The sequence below is a fragment of the Bubalus bubalis genome, chromosome 6, assembly GCF_019923935.1.
Source record: "Bubalus bubalis isolate 160015118507 breed Murrah chromosome 6, NDDB_SH_1, whole genome shotgun sequence".
In the NCBI taxonomy this organism is placed as follows: Eukaryota; Metazoa; Chordata; class Mammalia; order Artiodactyla; family Bovidae; genus Bubalus; species Bubalus bubalis.
In genome coordinates, this window is record NC_059162.1 from 57,364,662 (window position 1) to 57,386,381 (window position 21,720).

Genomic DNA, 21,720 nt, shown 5'->3' on the forward strand with positions numbered 1-21,720 from the left:
CCAGCACAGTGCTTTAGATTCCTCCCTTAACCCTTCATTTCCCTATTTTTAAATTGAGGAAAACATTTGAAAACCCACCCACCCCATCTTTGTCCCTTTGCATTCTTGTTCCAGCTCCCCACTATTCCCTCTCCACCTCCAAAGTGAAAGTGAAGTTGCTCAGTCATGTCTGACTCTTTGCGACCGCATGGGCAGTAGCCTGCACCAGGCTCCTCTGTCCGTGGGATTTTCTAGGCAAGAGTACTGGAGTGGGTTGCCATTTCCTTTTCCAGGGAATCTTCTGGACCCAGGGATTGAACCCAAATCTCCTGCATTGTAGACAGATGCTTTAATGTCTGAGCCACCAGGGAAGTCCATCTCCAAAACTTAATCTAATTGTCATTCTTAGTTGGTACTAGTAATGAAACAGTTCTATTCCACATTATTGTTTGCATTCACCCAATAAAATTTTAAGTTCTATAATATGCAAAGCATGCAATTTTATTACCCCATAATCTTAAAAAAATAAGAGTAAAATTGAATAAAAGATAATTTTTTATTTCCTTATGACCTGTGCTTGCCTCTCTCTAGTCACCATCCACCCCTGTAGGTAAATACCTGTAGGTAAATAAGCTTTTATGGGGAAAGGATTCCTGAAGTCTTATTTAAACAGTAAAAAACAGAATTAGTTAATAATCTCCAAAGGTCAGTTTCTCCCCTGTGACTTTTTTGGTTGAAGTTGAATGAAATGATATAGCCTATATATGTGTTAAAATAAGCTCAGAACTATGTAGTTTTTTCTTTACTTAGTTTTATGAGAGCTATAACCATTTTCATTGAATAACACTCAAAGCAAATTACTTGGAAAGCTGCTTTGATAAGAGTAGAACATTATAAGCAATAAATTTAATATACCTCTGTTATAAAACCAGTGCCAGGGGACAAGGATAACACCTACATTTTAAGGTTAACTCTTACAATGAACCAAATCTCTGAGCATTAGCAGTGGCATCTATCTGTAGTCTAATTAACCAAATGAAAGAAGAAAAGAACTTTACAATAGGTGCTTCATACATAAAATACAACTCGACCTTTAGTCATAAACAAGCAACCTGTTCTGAACAAATAAGGAGAAATGAAAAATTAATCATAGCAACTGAACAATTTCTTCATGTAGATAATTATACTGTATCATTCTGGCATAACCTCCTTCTCTTTACTTGGGGCTGTTTTTCCTCTTCAATAGAGTAAGCTTTTGAATCTTTGATTCGATTTTGCTATTGCCTTTGCCTTTAAACACATTAACTTAGAGAATGCTGCTGCTGCTGCTGAGTCACTTCAGTCGTGTCTGACTCTGTTGCACCCCATAGACGGCAGCCCACCAGGCTCTGCTGTCCCTGGGATTCTTCAGGCAAGAACGCTGGAGTGGGTTGCCATTTCCTTCTCCAGTACATGAAAGTGAAAACTGAAAGTGAAGTCACTCAGTCATGTCCGACTCTTCGCAACCCCATGAACTGCAGCCTACCAGGTTCCTCTGTCCATGGGATTTTCCAGGCAAGAGTACTGGAGTGGGTTGCCATTGCCTTCTCCAAACTTAGAGAATAAATTCCATTATTTTGTCCATAGCCAAAGCCTAAAGGTTTTCTCATTCCCCTCCCCCTCAATTAATGCTATAAAAAAGATTTTTGGTCTATTTACCGTGTAAAATTGTGATCTACACTGCACAGAAACTCAAGGCATTTTTAATAATTTGATGTTAATTTGACTTTATTAGTATGTTTTTGTAAAGTGCAAAAGCCATTTTTTTAGAATATATTTAAGAGGGAATGTACTCTGTACATTTGCTCATAGTAATTTTGTTTCATTCTCTTTCTTACCTGCTCTCTTTTTCCTGTTTAAAACACAGTGTGTTACAACTATAGTGAGGCAAATGATTCCTATAATACCTATTGCTGTCAGAACTCCTTTCAATATAAGATTATCTCTGTCAAGTACAGGAGAAGAATTTGGGAGAATCAACAGAGATGCCTGGGCAATGTTAGAGATAGCAGACTTTAAGGAGTTTCTGTCTACTGCTCGTATTGCCATATAAATTCTGTGGCTTTTTTGTGCCTCTCCATCAGGTTGATATTCAGGTCCGTTTTTGAAAAGCTCTGATGAGAACTTAAATATCTCCTTGGTACCAGCTTGCTGAGGATTTAACTTCGATGTATTCACTAAAATGGCATTGTTAAAGTCATCTTGAATATTCTGCAGACTTTTACTCACTCTTATTTCATAGCTGTTAGCTGAAATAAAAAAAATACAAATGGGGAAGTTAAGTGATTTTGAATAAACTCTAGTTCATTAGAAATGGCTTAATGACAATAGCAACCAAAAAAATCAAAATACCTATGAATAAACAAGGAGAGAAATATGCATCAGAACAAAACTTTTAAGACACTACATAAGAACTCATACTAAAACCTGAATAAGAGAAAAGTTTTATTATGTTTTTCAATAGCAAGATTCAACACAATAAAAGATGTTATTTTTTTCCCTAAGTTATTTTGTAAATTTTACATGATTTTATTAAAAGTACCTCTAGTTTCTGTTTTAACAAGTTTATTGCAAGTTTAAACAGAAACTAAATACTCAAAATTAACCATATAAATTTACAAAATAGCAAATTTATAGTGGAAGGACTGACTTTATCAGATATAAAAACCCTGCAATGAAGTACAGGTGCATGAATAGATTCACGTATAAAAATCGACCAAGACATATTCAGGAACTCATCTCACACGCTAGTAAAGTAATGCTCAAAAGTCTCCAAGCCAGGCTTCAGCAATACGTGAACTGTGAACTTCCAGATGTTCAAGCCGGTTTTAGAAAAGGCAGAGGAACCAGAGATCAAATTGCCAACATCCGCTGGATCATCGAAAAAGCAAGAGAGCTCCAGAAAAACAACTATTTCTGCTTTATTGACTATGCCAAAGCCTTTGACTGTGTGGATCAGAATAAACTGTGGAAAATTCTGAAAGAGATGGGAATACCAGACCACCTCACCTGCCTCTTGAGAAACCTATATGCAGGTCAGGAAGCAACAGTTAGAACTGGACATGGAACAACAGACTGGTTCCAAAGAGGAAAAGGAGTATGTCAAGGCTGTATATTGTCACCCTGCTTATTTAACTTCTATGCAGAGTACATCATGAGAAACGCTGGGCTGGAAGAAGCACAAGCTGGAATCAAGATTGCTGGGAGAAATATCAGTAACCTCAGATATGCAGATGACACCACCCTTATGGCAGAAAGTGAAGAGGAACTAAAAAGCCTCTTGAAGAAAGTGAAAGTGGAGAGTGAAAAAGTTGGCTTAAAGCTCAACATTCAGAAAACAAAGATCATGGCATCTGGTCCCATCACTGCATGGGAAATAGATGGGGAAACAGTGGAAACAGTGTCAGACTTTATATTTTGGGCGGCTCCAAAATCACTGCAGATGGTGACTGCAGCCATGAAATTAAAAGACGCTTACTCCTTGGAAGAAAAGTTATGACCAACCTAGATAGCATATTGAAAAGCAGAGACATTATTTTGCCAACAAAGGTCCATCTAGTCAAGGCTATGGTTTTTCCAGTGGTCATGTATGGATGTGAGAGTTGGACTGTGAAGAAAGCTGAGCGCCGAAGAATTGATGCTTCTGAACTGTGGTGTTGGAGAAGACTCTTGAGAGTCCCTTAGACTGCAAGGAGATCCAACCAGTCCATTCTGAAGGGGATCAGCCCTGGGATTTCTTTGGAAGGAATGATGCTAAAGCTGAAACTCTAGTACTTTGGCCACCTCATGCGAAGAGCTGACTCATTGGAAAAGACTCTGATGCTGGGAGGGATTGGGGGTAGGAGGAGAAGGGGACGACAGAGGATGAGATGGCTGGATGGCATCACTGACTCGATGGACGTGAGTCTGAGTGAACTCTGGGAGTTGGTGATGGACAGGGAGGCCTGGCGTTCTGCGATTCATGGGGTCGCAAAGAGTCGGACACTATTGAGCGACTGAACTGAACAGCTCAGTTGATAAAGAATCCACCTGCAGTGCAGGAGACCCTGGTTCGATTCCTGGGTCAGGAAGATCCACTGTAGAAGGGATAGGCTACCCACTCCAGTATTCTTGGGCTTTCCTTGTGGCTCAGCTGGTAAAGAATCCATCTGCAATGCAGGAGACCTGGGTTCAATCCCTGGTTGAGAAGATCCCCTGGAGAAGGAAAAGGCCACCCACTCCAGTATTCTGGCCTAGAGAATTCCATGGACTATATAGTTCATGGGGTCGCAAAGAGTTAGACATGACTGAATGACTTTCACTTTCATTTAGCACTGTACTGGGCACTTAATATGGCTTAGGTGGTGCTAGTGGTAAAGAACCCACCTGCCAATGCAGGAGACATAAAAGATGCAGGTTCAGTCCCTAGGTTGGGAAGATCCCCTGGAGAAGAGCAGGACAACCCACTCCAGTATTCTTGCCTGGAGAATCCCATGCACAGAGGAGCCTGGTGGGCTACAGTCTATGGGGTCGCAAAGAATTGGACATATTGAAGTGACTTAACACACAGTAAATAATAAAAACTCAGTTTTAACAGTTATTAACCCACACTCTTAATGAAGAGGTAAGGAAATAATCCATTTCCATAAAACCTTGTCCACATATATTCCCAAACATAATAATGATCTGGTAATATTTTGCTTGTTTCACATACTTTGTCATCTTTTTATGGTGTATTGTATATGGTAAAGAGTTGGTACTGTATATACAGTGATATATACGAGTTGTTCATTTATTGCTAATAAGGTTTTTAATAATAGTGAAATTTTTCATAATTGTAATGCCAGAGACATACCCTGATTGTTTTTAACTCTGGTGATAGAGGTGAATATCACACTTTTCTAGACAACAATTTGTGGGAAAAAAAAAGAGAGGATGAAAGCACATGTGTATGAGTTAAACAGGCACCTACTTGCTAGTTGGTATACTCATGGCTAATTGGTCAATTTTGCCATTGCTGGGTCATCAAGTCAGTTATGATTGAGTGATCTCAGCAAGTTAATACACATCTCACCACACCCTACCTGCTGATCTTTTGTATTTGAGATTTCGCATTGTAACAAGCTTGATATGCTTTAGTCATCCTGCTCTAGTCATCCTCTCCATCCTGCAGGGCCATTTATGTGAATGTGTGAAATCCTCTCTCCCTTTCTAAAGCCCTTTGTAATATCAGTTCTAAAGTCCCATTCAGTTGTATTTCTTCTTTTCAAGCCATTCAAAATCACTGATACTGTATACCCATTTTCTTTGTACTCTTAATTCAGTGGTATAGTTGAAACCACTGGGAACTGGGAACACAGTTACCAGTAGTCTGAGGTTGTCTCTTTTCACACTACTGTGCTTCTGAGGCAGTGAGGAAAGAGGAAAAGTACTAGATGGCAGGCACCACACTTTCTTTTACATAAAGATGGGAGTGAGTGTGGGTGGCTACTTACTTCAAATAAGAAGCTAGAGAACTCTAGCAACACAAATCAACAGCCCAGGAAATTAACTTGGCCCTCTTTCTCCTCCATTTTGTATTATATATGTCACCTTCAGTCAGTTCAGTTCAGTCGCTCAGTAGTGTCCGACTCTTTGCGACCCCATGAATCGCAGCACGCCAGGCCTCCCTGTCCATCACCAACTCCCAGAGTTCACTCAAACTCACATCCGTTGAGTCAGTGATGCCATCCAGCCATCTCATCCTCTGGTGTCCTGTTCTCCTCCTGCCCCCAATCCCTCCCAGCATCAGTCTTTTCCAATGAGTCAACTCTGCATGAGGTGGCCAAAGTACTGGAGTTTCAGCTTCAGCATCTTTTCCTCCAAAGAAATCCCAGGGCTGATCTCCTTCAGAATGGACTGGTTGGATCTCCTTGCAGTCCAAGGGACTCTCAAGAGTCTTCTCCAACACCACAATACTTTGTGAAATAGATAGTCTTAGTTCTATTTTTCACATATGCAACTGAGGCTAATAGAGTTTAAGCAAACTGCCAAAGATACAACAGCTGGACATGTAGTCACAGCAGGGACTACTTTTTGGCTCTAATGTTAAGTTACAGCTGTTTCCATTATACAAATGATGCATCCATCCCACAGTTTCAATCAATTCATATCTCCAAACTTTAAATTAGGAGAATCCTTAAATTAGAATGTAAAATATTTCTCTTCCTTCTTCTCTAGCAAGAAGAGATAGATTGTGATAACAGATTCTTCAAGACAAAACTACAATATTGACTGTTTCTCAGCAGTGCAGAATTATTTGTAATTAAGATGCTTTCTGGAGAGAGTAGTAGAGAATTATAAGCCAAGAAAAAAAAAAGATACAATTTGAAAGCAAGACTGGCAGAGGCCTAAGGTGGCCGCTGTTAGTCACTGATATTGACAAATTGGCTTTCAAGAGAGAAGGTTAGTTCCTACAGAAATCTCAATCAGAGGCTTTTGGAAATAAACCATTTCATGTGTAACCAATGATAATCTTGTTCTGGTAATGGCAAAGATGTTGGAACATTTATTCTTTCAGAAAATTTAGTCTGTTGAGTTGCTATGAAGAAATGAGGTAGGTGGAAGCTGGAGGCTGGCATAAAAGCATTAAAAAAGAGAGGGTAGAAGTAGGAACTCATCATGTCCAAGCAAGGGTTAGAAAGCCTCAAATTGGAGAACAGGTCCCAGCCTCCCTAACAAAAAATGATGACCAGAAGTAGAAGACAGTGTGCCAAATACTTCATGACTTACAGGAATTATTCCCTTAAACTTGAATTGTAAATCCTTGAATTTACAATTTACCATTCAATCTTCAGAAGACTAATTGCCTCCAGTATTTAAAAGTCCATGCTCTGTCATATAAAACCCATTTCTTTTGACTAGATCACTGTTACATGTAATATTTAGGTTTCCAACAGAGGTTTCTACATTAGTGTCAGTAAGTCTACCAGGACCTCTTCAATCCTGGGGGAGCTGGTACATTCTCTTCCTGTACTCCAGGATACATGGCCTTATCAGCAACTCAAAACTTTTCATGACAACCCTCTGCAACTTTGTCAGCTGTAAATCTCCAAAGCTATTTTTACCCAACTGACCCCTGATAGTTACTGAAAATGCCACTTTGTAGAAAAATAGATAATGAAAGCAAGAAACCTACCCTGGCCCTGGTCTAAGTCTTCTCCAGGTGCTGTCCAAGATAAAATCACCTCTTCTTCCTCTTTTACAGCTTCCAGGTCAATAATTTTGCATGGTGGAAACACATCAGGATGTGGGTCAGCTGGAACACCCAGCACAGAAAAGGAGCCCCCTGAGCTTATTTGGCTAAAGCCCCACTTTTGCTCCTCCTCACTCCTGCCCACCGATTTTCTTGGGGCATTCATCTGAATATTACCTGTGACATCAAAGAAAAGAATAGCCAAAGCAACAAATTACAATCTCCCGGATAGCTTGTTTTTATAGATTATTGACATTTTAAGACCTTATTTCCTTTTCTACATCTTTAGAATAAGTTTGTTTATTCAACAGTTCTTTTATTCATTCAACCATTCATTCATTCAATAAGTATTTTGAGGGCATATGCTGTGCCAGCAATCATAGACAAAACAGTGTCCTCACAGAACTTATAAGTCCTGTTTATAAACACATGTTTTATAATTGTGGCAAATGTTGGAAGGAAAAAAGGAAGGGTGCTATGCCTGCCAATACAGGAGCCGCAGGTTCCATCCCTGGGTCGGTAAGATGTCCTGGAGAAGGAAATGGCAGCCCACTCCAGTATTCCTGTCTGGGAAATCCCATGGACAGAGGAGCCTGGTGGGCTACAGTCCATGGGGTCATAAAGAATTATACAGGACTTAGAAACTAAGCAACAACAAATAATTTAAAGTGGTATCAAGGAAGTAACATTTAAAGATTTCCTATAGTATGAGTAGGAGTCAGGGAGGTAAAGAGTGGAGGTTAAGAACATTCCAGGCAGAGAAAACAAGCTGAGTTAAAAATCCTGAGGTATGGAAGAGCTTTGCACATTAGAAAAATTTAAATCTAGGAGGAAGATAGTTTGAGATCAGACAGGAGAGAAAAGTTCAGGCAGGACCTTGTGGGCCACTATAATAGTTTTATAGTTTAATCTTACATGCTGTGGGGAAGCAAGGCAGTGATACGGTCACTTTGCTCTCTGACAGGTCACTCTGGCTGCTCTCAGCGGAGAATGGACTAGCATAGCGAGCAGTGAGGCTTCTGCAACAGTCCAGATAGAAGAAGATGGTAGCTTGGGCTGGTGACAGCAGTGGAGGGGTGGCAAGTGGGCATTTTTAGATGCATTTTGGAGATAAAAATCAGCAGTCTGGTTATGCATTTGAATATGGAATGGTAAAGGAAAGAAAGTTGGTGAACAAAAAGAATAGCTCCCACCTTCCTAAAATGAGCAAATGGAAAGACAAACAGCCTAAGAAGAGACGACAAATTTAATTTTCAAGGTTTGTGGTCCCTGTAAATCATCTAAGTGATGATGTCAAGGAGCCAGTTAGACATAGATTTTAAGCTCAAAGAAGAAGTTTTAGCTACATTTAATAATTTTGAACCTCCAAATTTGGAAATTATCAGCATAAAGATGTTATTAAAGCCATGTAGTTATTGATATTACCCAGTAAGAATTTCATCTGTAAAAACAAATAGCATTTGCTGAGTGCTTGCTATATGTCAGGCACTTTTTAAAGTACCTTCCATGTATCAACTATTAACTTTTTCAGCAATGCTATGAGGAGAACACAATTACTCCCATGTTTATAGATGACGAAGCTAAGCATACAGTCTAAGTGACTTGCCCAAAGTCACACAGCTAGTGAATAGAGGAGCTAGATTTCAAACTCAGGCAGTGTGGCTCCAGATAGAACAGTGAGAAGGTTAAGACTAAGCTCTGATAATTGCCAACACTTAGAGGCTTGGTAGAAAAAAAGGAGGGGAAAAAGAGCCTAAGAATAAAAATTCCAGAGAATAAGAGGTAATTTGGAGAGTGTGGTATCATAGAAACCAGGAAATGACAAAGGAGAAATCAGTCAGCTGTGTCAAGAAAAATGAGGACTGAAATGTGTCCTTTGGACTTAACAGCAGGTGGTCATCGGTAACCAGAGCCAGAGCAATTCCAGTGGAGTCATGGTCACGTGGCTGGAAGTCTGCTTGCAGTGAGCTGAATAGTAAACTGGGGGCAAGAATGTACAGACAGATTTAATTTCAAGGAACTAGATGACAGAGTAAAGAGGTGGACAGTAGCTTAAGGGGGACCAACAAAATTTCTTTTTAATATTCTTGAATGCTTTTCAGAGGGATCAGTAGTGTGGGAACATGCAAGGGAGAGCTCTCAAGCTCTGAATGAGCAGGCTGGGTGGAATCTACAGCAGATTCAGCAGAGGCCCTGGGGAGGAGAGGAAGGCAGTAGTTGCTGCAGTGTCTGGAGATTCGGTTGTGTGAAAACAGAGCGGTTGCCATTTTGTGTCATATTGTGCACGTTTAGGGTCATCACCTGAAAATGAGCTAATGAATGTTATGTGAACTAGGCATGCTTAGAGAAATCTAAATTTTTCTTTCTGTGCTATCAAGGGCCTATATGAAGTACACAGATAAAAGCAGAGTTGAATATGACTTTTCTATTCTCAGTGTACTGTAGATATTGATATTTGAATCCTTTAAATTCATGGCTTTAAAAAAGATACCAGTCTGTAGTCTGCAAGCTCCTTGATAGGAATCTTACTGATTTGATATCAATAAGTCCTGGTATCCCAAGTTCCTAGGACTAAGCCTGTCACTTAGTAGGCTTTCAAAAATGTTGGTGCATAATATAAAGGAGAAGATATCTATTTAGAAATGAAGTATTACATCTAGATACAAAATCATATCTTGGTAGTAAAGTTGAGTTACCTTGCGAATTGATTTACATTGGTTTTGAAGTAATCCAAATTATTTTAAATATAGGTGAGAGCAAGTTATACTCTAGCAACACAAAAAATATCAGGAGATGCAAATCCACTGTAGCATCTTAATTGTTTTCTACTGAAAAGTACATATAGTAGAAAAATACAGAATCATGCTATTGTATAGTCCAAATGATTGGTTATAGCTGCTAAAATACATGTAAGTATTCTTAAAGATTCTGCTGTTTTGCAAATAAGAATGCTTCCAAGCATTTTTTAAGATTATGTTTAAAGACTACAGCATATTTCTGTTTGGTATACTGTAACCACTGCTTCCTATCAGGAACTACTATAATAATGGTGTTAAAAAGAGATGTGTATGGTCTATGTATTTGGCACTTTAAGGCAGGACATCTTCAGGAAGCCCTCACTTGCCTGTAATATCCACACTCATATTTTCCCAGGAACGCGTTTCCTGTGTGGATTGTTTGGGCTGTTTGCTTCCTTCTTTAAACTGCTAACAACTTTTTGCCTCTTCCTTTTGCCTAAAGCTCTATAGAGAAATATAGGAGTTGGAACTGAGAAAATTCAGTTAATCCCCTTGCCTGGTAGTAATTCTGATAAAACAGTCACAAAAAGAGGTCAAAATAATCTGTGGGAATTACCTACTGCCTTCCTGTTATCCACTACCACAAATCACTAAGGATTGAAGAGATAGTCAACAAATTATCACTGAGTTGCACGAGTTTTGAAATTCACCTCTCTCTAATACATACACATACACACACTCACTGGAAATACACACACTAAATGATGTTATTCAAATCAGTGTTTATGATTCTTACCATTTGTTATGTAACCTGGTGCGTACATAGCATGACTTCCTGGAATAGAGTGGGCTAGGGTGCTTATGCTGGGAGAATGGTTGACATGCACTTTCAAGCTATATCTACCATTTTCAGGAAAGGAGAAAAAATACCTCGAGTAAATTCCATCATTTTTTATAACATCGGCACCTGTTTATATATATGAAAAAAAACTCAAGGTCAGTACTTATCACAGTTGATTACTAACATTTAATTAAATTATTAAAATAAGATTTATTCTCTTTATTTTTCCAATTTTTGGCATATGCTGGCATGCTAATAGCTACTTTTGACATTATCAGGTGGTTAAAAAATTCCATTGGCTCTATAATTTCTCCTTGTGATTCATTAACCTCTGAAAATTTGTTTTCTAAAAGTGAATGAGTTCTACCTGCTTTAGTGCTAGTAAAGCATTTAATCACCTTTAGAGTTCTCATTTCTATCACTGAAAATAGTACTAGGTTTTCACAGAAACCAAATACATTCTTAAGTCGGTTTATAGTCACAGACCCTTTTGAGGTAAAAGTTTTCTGCTCCCAGTGAATAAATATATATGCACATAAACACACACTTTCATACAAATTCAATATGTTTATGAATAGCCCGAAGCCCAGATTAAAAAAAAAAAAAAAAACCTTGGTAGTTGTTGTAACAATGTGAAATTATTTGATTTCCTCACTAGAGGATACATGGAACTGTTCTCAATTTGAAGAGGCTCACTGACTTGGAGTATGACAGGCTTTGGGATCTGTCTGCTTCAGGAGAATGTGCCTTATTTCTGGAGGCATTCTGAAAGCTTGCTAGACTTTCTTCCATTTGCATTGCTCCTCAGAGAGCCATTCAATTCCAAACCAAGTACTTGACTGAATGGCAGCAAGGCCTGGATTCCAGGGCAGCCATAGAAGGTGTAGCTTAGGCCGGAGATCACATTCACTGTTCAAGTGCAGATGGTCACATGGGGCAAGCAGCTTGTCCTGTTCTAGAGTCAGTTCGGTTCTCACACCACACACCCAAGCCCTGCACTGAAGGGCTCTAGAATCTCAACTAGAGAGGCAGGGCTGCTGCTTAACATGAGAAAAATGGGAGTATATTTTATTAAAACAAAAAACACTAAGCACTTTATGATCATAGTAGTTTTAGAAAACATTTTTATGTACTGGAAAGAAACCAGATCTTGATATTTATTGTTCTAATTATTTATAAAGGTCTATCTTTGTTGAGAAATGATAAAGCCAAATATCTTCCTGCCATGGTTACCACTGTTACCTCTTTTAATTGCTGAGTCAGAAAGAAATGGGAAAGAACACTGACTTGGATCTCAGAGGACTTTTTTAAGGTCTGGATCTGCCACTTAGTAGCTGATCCCTCTGAGCCTCAGTTTTCTCTCCTGTAAAATGGGCATAACATCTCACATGGTGATTGTGATGATTACTTGAGAGTATGCATAAGAAAGTCCATTTTAAATTATGATATTTTATTAGTATAAATTTTATTATTTTACATTTTATTAGCTGATAAATACTATTTCCATTATAAAAATAAATATTAGAAAACTATATGCAAGTGTGTAAATACAGAGGGAAAATAAAAATTTACACTTTGATGTTTAAACAGCCTTTTCATTGTTTCTTTCATCCAGCTTAAATTTTGACATCAGATAAATAAAATGGTTCCAGGGAATAAATATAAAAGCCTATTGAGCATATTGAGCATAAGACAGCAGGATCTGTTTTTCAGGCCAGCCCAAGTGTATTTTTGGAGTATATACAAAAAGTGAAAGGTGTGGCCAGAGATAAGCATCAGAGTCTGAAAAGTTGTTTGGATCCATTCCAGTAGGCAAAACAAGAGAACTTCTCTAGTATTGTCTGAGGTGGACTTGAACTAAAATCCTTTAAAAGAACTTTTGCTTCATAAATATCACGCAAGATTGCCATGTCAAGATACTAATGAGTTGTCAAACATGAGGCTCTTGAAAAAAATTTACCTTGGAAACAACAAAGGGAAGGAATATGATTTTACTGGTAGATCAAACATTGGGGCTGCCAACATAAACTTTGAGGTCTATTGTAATTCTGAGAATTTAGATTAGGAAAAGAACAGAACAGGAAAGATAAAACAATAAAGGAGTTTGTTTTTAAAAGTTAACACAAGTTAGTCAGAAGGAGCCCAGCTGCTGCTCTTTGCCCAGCTTGATGCTGTACTATGAGGTATGATGATGAAATTCTTAACTCTATGCAGAATGAGTGCTTTGAGGCAGAGTTTGGTTTTATTTGCTTTGTTTTTCCAGTGATGGAAAAATTTCTATCCTGATTCCACTAGGCTTGCTGACCTGGTCTTCTTGTGATCAAATAACACATGTAAAAGGCACTGGCTATTTTCTCTCATCAACTGAGCTGGTTGACTAAAGAATAGTCTATGACATCTCATGACTCACAAGTTCAAGCATCTCCCTTTTTGGGTTTTCATTTACTATTTAATTGTTTAATCCAATTATTTCAGCGCATAGTAAAACTGGTGAATCCGAGAGGAATGTGGGCATGCCTATTCCCAAGTGACCTTACTGAATGTGCTCAGTGCCACAGGACAAGGGGAAGCCAAGACCTGAATGGTGGGAGACTTTCTCCCTCAGTGCTGCTCACACACAGCCACTCTCAGGAGCCTCAAGGGGACTCTCTTTTCCCAACTTCACTTTTTGCTTTTGCTGTGCAGATGGAAACCTGTAGCTACTTGGTATGTCAATGACTATGACAATTTGAGAATCTCATAAGGTTAGGGGAGAAAAAATATAAATTTAGAGAATTAAAAAAATAACTTCATATTGATATTGTGGCATCAGAACAGCTATTAAGAATGTGAAAAATGACATGGAATTCCTTGTTACCTGCTCCATCATCAAAAAGTTTCAACATCACTGGATCTGCAGTCTCTGGTTCAATTGTAGCAGTTACAGTGGCATTGAGAATGGGATAAAACCCCTTTCTCACAATCGCATAAATCATCAAAGGATGGGGAAAATGGGTGCTGTCTCTTTCTACAAAGGCTTCCACAGTGGCAGGGGGCATGGCTGAGCGGGAGGCGCGAGAGGTCACTGTCACTTTCAAGGCTTGAGGAGAGTGGTGGGTATTGTTCAGTGTGTAAGTCCATAGCCCAGGCTGCAAAACAAAGACTTTGTTTGTCAAGAAGAAAATCAACCCTTATTTTAAAGTGCAAGCCTAACCTCCAAGGGTTTATTGTTCTTGTTTTGTTGATACTGCATTTTCTAAAATAATACTAAAGAATGTCAGGAAGACTAATATTGGTTAAGAGATAACTAAATTCAGTATTTACATGACTTTCACTGTACAACCCACTTTCTCTTTAGGGAATTACACCCTGAATTTGTTTTTGGGGAAGGACACAACTTGATTCACATTTTTAGAGAATAATAAGTGTCCAGCTTCAAAGTACTTGGCAAACATTAATCTGAGCTCCTTCACGCAAAAGGAGGTTCAGTGTTTTTATTCCTTTTATATAATGGAAAAAATTAGGGCAAATAAAGTGGACAATTATGATTTATGTGGATAACCTGGACTAAAAGGCAATAGTACCTTCCTTCCCTCTACTTCCTTCAAAATTCCCAGACCCAGAAATCTCAAGCAACAAAATCCACAGGCACTATAAGGGATCAAGAAAAGGAATACTATTTTTTAATAGATCAGGATTTCATAATGTCTATGTTGAATTATAGAAATATTGCTAGATGCCATTCTCTTTATCTGCCTGGGCTGCCTGAGGGAAACCTGCAAAAGAATATCTAGAAGAAAAAACTTAAACTACAATGTAGCAGAAATTTGTTCTTTTGATAAAATTGTCCATAAGTATTCCCTTTTTTCCTCATTCCTGCCTTTTCTCCTTCTTAAACCCTGGAAGTAGCAGGAGGAACACAGTGGAGCAGGAGGAAGAGGAGAGAACAATGGGTTAAGGTTTGACTATAACATTAAGATGCCTGAATGCCCTACCCAGCCTTCTTCATTGGGAAACAATGCTTTACCATTTTACAGTGAAGTCACAATTCAAACAACAAGATTATTTATCTCTTTTTTTCTGTTTTTTATATTTTTTGGCTTTTGTACTCATAACATTAGTAACAGGCACATGGTGGAAACTCCACATGGAAAACTTCTCTGTGGGCATAATAAGTGTTTTAATACAGGGCACCTAATCCAGACAAAGGGGTCAGGCAAAAGCAGCAAGAAGTAGGTAAAGAGTTCTGGTCCTTGTGTACAGGTGTGAAAAGAACATGATGAGTGTGGAGAAAAGTAGGGGCAGAGCATAACGTATTTGGGAGAAAGGTTAAGAGATAAGCTTGGGGTCGGGGAGTGGGAGGTACAAATAGTATATAAGAGAGGCTCAGTGATATATTGTGCAACCTGGGGAATATAGCCAATCTCTTGTAATAACTGTAAATGGAAAGTATCCTTTAACATTATATTAAAAATTTTAAATTAAAAATTAATTTTAAAAAAGAGATAAGTTTAGGCAGAAGCCAGAAAGTAATAGGCTTGTTATATAATAATAACCACATGTATTTTATTCTGAGACCATCAAAAAGTTTTGAGTAGGACACAGATTTGATAAGATTTGTGCTTCAGAATGATCACTCTAATAAAGGTGCTTGAAAGGAAGGATGCTGTGCAGAGGCTGGAAGACCTAGCAGAGGCTATCAACAGTCATGTGAAGGGGAGGTGAAGGCCAACAGACCTGAAGAGGGACCGCGTTCAGGCAATGCAAGAGTGGATCTAACGAATTTACCACCTTGCTCACAACCTTTAGTGGTTCCCTTTAACTGTTCCTCTCATTGACTCCTGTATATCCATCTAGCCCCATCACACCCTCCTCTTCTTCCCCTAAATCTCCACTTTCTATGCTATTCTGTATTTCATCCACATCAAACTAGTACTTATAGTTCTATGAAAAGCCATATTCTTTTTCTATTAGCCTTTCTATGTGCTGTTTCCTCTGCCGAGAATGTCATTTACACCTCTCGCTCCTCAGTCCTCCATATTTCCATTTGGATGTCTTCACTTTCAGGAAGCATTCTCCTTCCCCTACTGCCTGCATATGCCTTCTTGGGTTCTGAGTACCCTGTTCTTATTCCTATTATGGCATTTTATTGTAAAGCACCTAGAACAAGACCTGGCACATAGGAGGTGTTCCAAAACATATATACTGCATGTGTTTATATTATAAATTCTAAGTAGAGGGTTTTTTTTTTTTTCCTAAGTGTACAGTATTCTATATAGACTTTGTAAAGAAGGAAGTAAGCAAAAACTTATTTGCACTGCATAAGTACTAATTTTCACTGTTGAAGGGAGAGAAGGCTTTAATATCCATTTTAAAGTTTTGAACACACCTTAGTCGTTCCTTTTAAATTTTGAACATTCACAAAATTCCCTCATAAATTTAAAGTAGAATTTTGGTATATCAGAATTGATTTCCTTTACACAATGCATTTAGCTCTGTGATTCATTCGAAAGTCATGTGCTTGACTAAACGTTGTCATTACAACACCTACCTTAGCTGTTCCTGGAATCCAGAGGCGAGCAGTCCGAAAAGCTAGATTGATGATAAAATCATCCATGTTGTATTTTCTTCCATTAGGATCAAATAATACAATCTCAGGGGGACCACTGGTCTGCCAGGTAACTAGAAAGGTAGTGTCATTGCCCACACTGTCATCCACAGTAACAGTGTTTTTCAGCTGATGCTGAGGTTTAACATTTTCACCTGTACTTTCAAGCTGTTCAAAAGAATATATAAGTGACAGTTTCCAGCATATGCATAATCATTCCATATTTTCTTTGTTTTTATGACAAAACTGAATTGGCAGAAATAAAAACCATTTGATTCTAACATGTCCTAAGTATATAAATTATTTTTCATATAAAAATATTTGCTTCAGCAAAGTATTATAAGTACAGTAGATATAAAATATTTTTGTAGCTAGTACACGTGTCACTTGATTAATTTTTATCAAGAGATTTTAGGTGTTCTCATATTCGCCTCTTATCCGTATCAACATTAGCTGCAGAGTAGCAGTTAAAACAAGCTTCTTTTTACTTTTGTTTGTGACTATGCTCTAATTAATTTGTATATAATCTGTCCACATACCATTATGTATTTTGATAAGAAATCAGACATGGGTTTCAGCTGGGTTTTGTACATTAAAAAAAATCATTTAGTCATGATTTAAGCTGTATGTACTTACACTGTGTGTGCAATTGTGACTTGTGTGTGTGTGTAACATATGTAAACTGCATACAGATGACAGGCACTGTGCTAAATGCTTTACATATATTATCTTACACAATCCTTATGAAAGTCCTCTGTTGTTGTTCAGTTACTAGTCCTGTCCGACTCTTTGCGACTACATGGACTGCAGAATGCCAGGCTTCCCTGTCCTTCACCATCTCCTGGAGCAAACTATGTCCATTGAGCCAGTGATGCCATTCAACCATCTTGTTCTCTGTCCTCCCCTTCTCTTCCTGCGTTCAATCCTTCCCAGCATCAGAGTCTTCTCCAATGAGCTGCCTCTTCATATTAGGTGGCCAAAGTACTGGAGCTTCAGCTTCAGCATCAGTCCTTCAGTGAATATTCAGGGTTGATTTCCTTTAGGACTAACTGGTTTGATCTCCTTGCTGAGGGACTCTCAAGATTGAGTCTTCAACACCACAATTCAAAAGCATCAATTCTTTAGGACTCAGCCTTCTTTATGAACCAACACTCACATCCATACATGACTATTGGAAAAACTACAGTTTTGACTAGACAGATCTTTGTGGGCAAAGTAATGTCTCTGCTTTTTAATATGCTTTCTAGGTTTGTCATAGCTTTTCTCCCAGGGAGCAAGCATCTTTGAATTTCATGGCTGCAGTCACCATCTGCAGTGATTTTGGAGCCCAAGAAAATAAAGTCTGTCACTGTTTCCATTGTTTCCCCATCTATTTGCCATGAAGTGATGGGACTAGATGCCATGATCTTAGTTTTCTGAATGTTGAGTTTTAAGCCAGCTTTTTCACTCTCCTTTTTCACTTTCATCAAGGCTCTTTACTTTCTCTTTATTTTCACCATAAGGGTGGTGTCATTTGCATATCTGGGGTTATTGAGCTTTCTCCCTGAAACCTTGATTCCAGCTTGTGCTTCATCCAGCCCAGAATTTCGCATGATGTACTCTGCATGTAAGTTAAATAAACAGGGTGGCAATATAAGCCTTGATGTACTGCTTTCTCAATGTGGAAATAGCCTGTTGTTCCATGTCCAATTCTGTTGCTTCCTGACCTGCATACAGATTTCTCAGGAGGCAGGTCAGGTGGTCTGGTATTCCTATCTCTTGAAGAATTTTCCACAGTTTGTTGTGATCCACACAGTCAAAGGCTTTAACGTAGTCAATAAAGCAGATGTTTTTCTGAAACACTCTATGTGTGTGTGCGTGTTTTTTTTTTTTCTGTGATCCAACAGATGTTGGCAGTTTGATCTCTGATTCCTCTGCCTTTTCTAAATCCACCTTAAACATCTGGAACTTCTTGGTTCACATACTGTTGAAGCCTACGTTGGAGAATTTTGAGCATTACTTTGCTAGCATGTGAAATGAGTGTAATTGTGTGGTAGTTTGAACATTCTTTGGCATTACCTTTCTTTGGGATTGGAATGAAAACTGACTGACTTTTTCCAGTCCTGTTGCCACTGCTGAGTTTTCCATATTTGCTGGCATATTGTGCACAGCACTTTCACAGCATCATCTTTTAGGATTTGAAATAGCCCAGCAGGAATTTCATCACGTCCACTAGCTTTGTTCGTAGTGATGCTTTCTAAGGCCCACTTGACTTCACATTCCAGGATGTCTGGCTCTAGGTGAGTGATCACACCATCGTGGTTATCTGAGTCATTAAGATTTTTTTTGTACAGTTCTTCTGTGTATTGTTGCCACCTCTTCTTAATATCTTCTGCTTCTGTTAGGTCCATACCATTTCTGTCCTTTATTGTCCCCATCTTTGCATGAAATGTTCCCTTGGTATCTCTAATTTTTTTGAAGAGATCTTTGTCTTCCCATTCTACTGTTTTAGTCTTTTGTCTTAGTCTTTCCTATTCTATTGTTTTCCTCTATTTCTTTGCATTGATAACTGAGGAAGGCTTTCTTATCTCGCCTTGCTATTCTTTGGAACTCTGCTTTCAGATGTGTGTATCTTTTCTTTTCTCTTTTGCCTTTTGCTTCTCTTCTTTTCTTAGCTGTTTGTAAGGCCTCCTCAGACAACCATTTTGCCTTTTTCATTTCTTTTTCTTGGGGATGGTTTTGATCACTGCCTCCTTTACAATGTCATGAAACTCCATCCTTATTTCTTCAGGAACTCTGTCTATAAGATCTAGTCCCTTAAATCTATTTCTCACTTCCACTGTATAAATGTAAGGGATTTGATTTAGGTCATACATGAATGGTCTAGGTATTTTCCCTACTTTCTTCAATTTCAGTCTGAGTTTGGCAATAGGAGTTCATGATCTGAGTCACAGTCAGCTCCTGGTATTGTTTTGCTGACTGTATAGAGCTTCTCCATCTTTGGCTGCAAAGAATATAATCAATCTGATTTCGGTGTTGACCATCTGGTGATGTCTATGTGTAGAGTTGTCTCTTGTGTTGTTGGAAGAGGGTGTTTGCTATGGCCAGTGCATTCTCTTGGCAAAACTCTGTTAGCCTTTGCCCTACTTCATTTTTTAATCCAAGGCCGAACTTGCCAGTTACTCCGGGTATCTCTTGACTTCCTACTTTTCCCTTCCACTCCCCTATGATGAAAAGGACATCTCTTTTTGGTGTTAGTTCTATAAGGTCTTGTAGGTCCTCATAGCATAGTTCAACTTCAGTTACTTAGGCAGTAGTGGTTAGGCATAGACTTGGATTATTGTGATTTTGAATAGTTTACCTTGGAAATGAACAGAAATCATTCTATCGTTTTTGAGATTGCATCCAAGTGCTGCATTTTGGACTCTTTTGTTGACTATGACAGGTACTTCACTTTTCCTAAGGGATTCTTGCCCATAGTAGTAGCTATAATGGTCAGCTGAGTTAAATTTGCCCATTCTGGTCTGTTTTAGTTCACTGATTACTAAACTGTCAATGTTCACTCTTACCATATACTGTTTGACCACTTTCAATTTACCTTTATTCATGGACTTAACATTCCAGGTTCATTTGCAATATTGCTCTTTACAGCATTGGACTTTACTTCCATCACCAGTCACATCCACAACTGGGAGTTGTTTCCACTTTGGCTCAGCACCTTCATTCCTTCTGGAGTTATTTCTCTGCAGTTCTCCAGTAGCGCATCGGGCACCTACTGACCTGAGGAGTTCATCTTTGAGTGTCCTCCTATCTTTTTGCCTTTTCATACTATTCATGGGGTTCTTAAGGCAAGAACGCTTAAGTGGTTTGCCATTCCCTTCTCCAGTGGACCACGTTTTGTCAGAACTCTCTACCATGACCCGTCTGTCTTGGGTGGCCCTACATGGATGGCTTATAGTTTCATTGAGTTAGACAAGGCTGTGGTCCATGTGATCAGTTTGGTTAGTTTTCCGTGATTGTGGTTTTCATTCTGTCTGCCCTCTGAGGTAAGAGGATAAGAGGCTCATCCTGAAAAAAATCTTCCTACATTTGATTTTCCTGAAAAAAATCTTCCTAACTTTGATTTTCTCTTTAATAATATGAAATTTAAAAAATGCTTTAAAAAGTAAATGCAAAAATTTAACAAAACATTGTTCATGTGTTCATATTGTTCACATTGTCCTCAGAGGGCATAACAAGCCCTCTGAGATGAGTGCTGTTCTCACTCACATTTCATAGATGAAATCATTGAGATAGGGAATGAAGCTGCCACACAGCAAGGAGGTGAAACATGCATAGAGCCCAGGCTGGCTGACACCAGATCCTCTTCATTTCATTGCTGTGCATTCACAAAGGATACAAATCTATACATAACTTTGAAAAATTATATTTATAAATAAATACATTAGCAACACTGTAAAGTTGCTCAGACTTGTGAAGAGCATAAAATTTTATTGGTGAATAACAGCAAAGACTTGAACAGTTCTATGAAGACCTACAAGACCTTTTAGAACTAACACCCAAAAAAGATGTCCTTTTCATTATAGGGGACTGGAATGCAAAAGTAGGAAGTCAAGAAACACCTGCAGTAACAGGCAAATTTGGCCTTGGAATACAGAATGAAGCAGGGCAAAGACTAATAGCGTTTTGCCAAGAAAATGCACTGGACGTAACAAACACCCTCTTCCAACAACACAAGAGAAGACTCTATACATGGACATCACCAGATGGTCAACACTGAAATCAGATTGATTATATTCTTTGCAGCCAAAGATGGAGAAGCTCTATACATTCAGCAAAAACAAGACCAGGAGCTGACTGTGGCTCACACCATGAACTCCTTATTGCCAAATTCAGACTTAAATTGAAGAAAGTAGGGAAAACCACTAGACTATTCAGGTATGACCTAAATCAAATCCCTTATGATTATACAGTGTAAGTGAGAAATAGATTTAAGGGCCCAGATCTGATAGATAGAGTGCCTGATGATCTATGGAATGATGTTCATGACACTGTACAGGAGACAGGGATCAAGACCATCCCCATGGAAAAGAAATGCACAAAAGCAAAATGGCTGTCTGGGGAGGCCTTACAAATAGCTGTGAAAAGAGAAGTGAAACTCAAAGGAAAAAAGAACTGAACTCTGAATGCAGAGTTCCAAAGAATAGCAAGAAGAGATAAGAAAGCCTTCTTCAGTGATCAATGCCAAGAAATAGAGGAAAACAACAGAATGGGAAAGACTAGGGATCTCTTCAAGAAAATCAGAGATACCAAAGGAACATTTCATTCAAAGATGGGCTCCATA

The 21,720-nt window shown here is 38.6% G+C and overlaps 1 protein-coding gene across 1 annotated transcript in view; it reads right to left on the bottom strand.

The window, feature by feature from the left end:
• Positions 1 to 1,728: 1,728 nt before the first annotated feature.
• Positions 1,729 to 21,720, bottom strand: part of CLCA2 (chloride channel accessory 2) — a 40,076-nt gene continuing 20,084 nt past the window's right edge. Inside the window, exons 10-14 of the mRNA XM_006080481.4 lie at positions 16,341 to 16,565; positions 13,668 to 13,938; positions 10,766 to 10,936; positions 7,175 to 7,408; positions 1,729 to 2,267 (exon numbers count right to left, since the gene is read on the bottom strand). Coding sequence (XP_006080543.4) covers positions 1,825 to 2,267; positions 7,175 to 7,408; positions 10,766 to 10,936; positions 13,668 to 13,938; positions 16,341 to 16,565 — 1,344 coding nt within the window. The 3' untranslated portion in view covers positions 1,729 to 1,824. The remainder of the gene's footprint in view (positions 2,268 to 7,174; positions 7,409 to 10,765; positions 10,937 to 13,667; positions 13,939 to 16,340; positions 16,566 to 21,720) is intronic.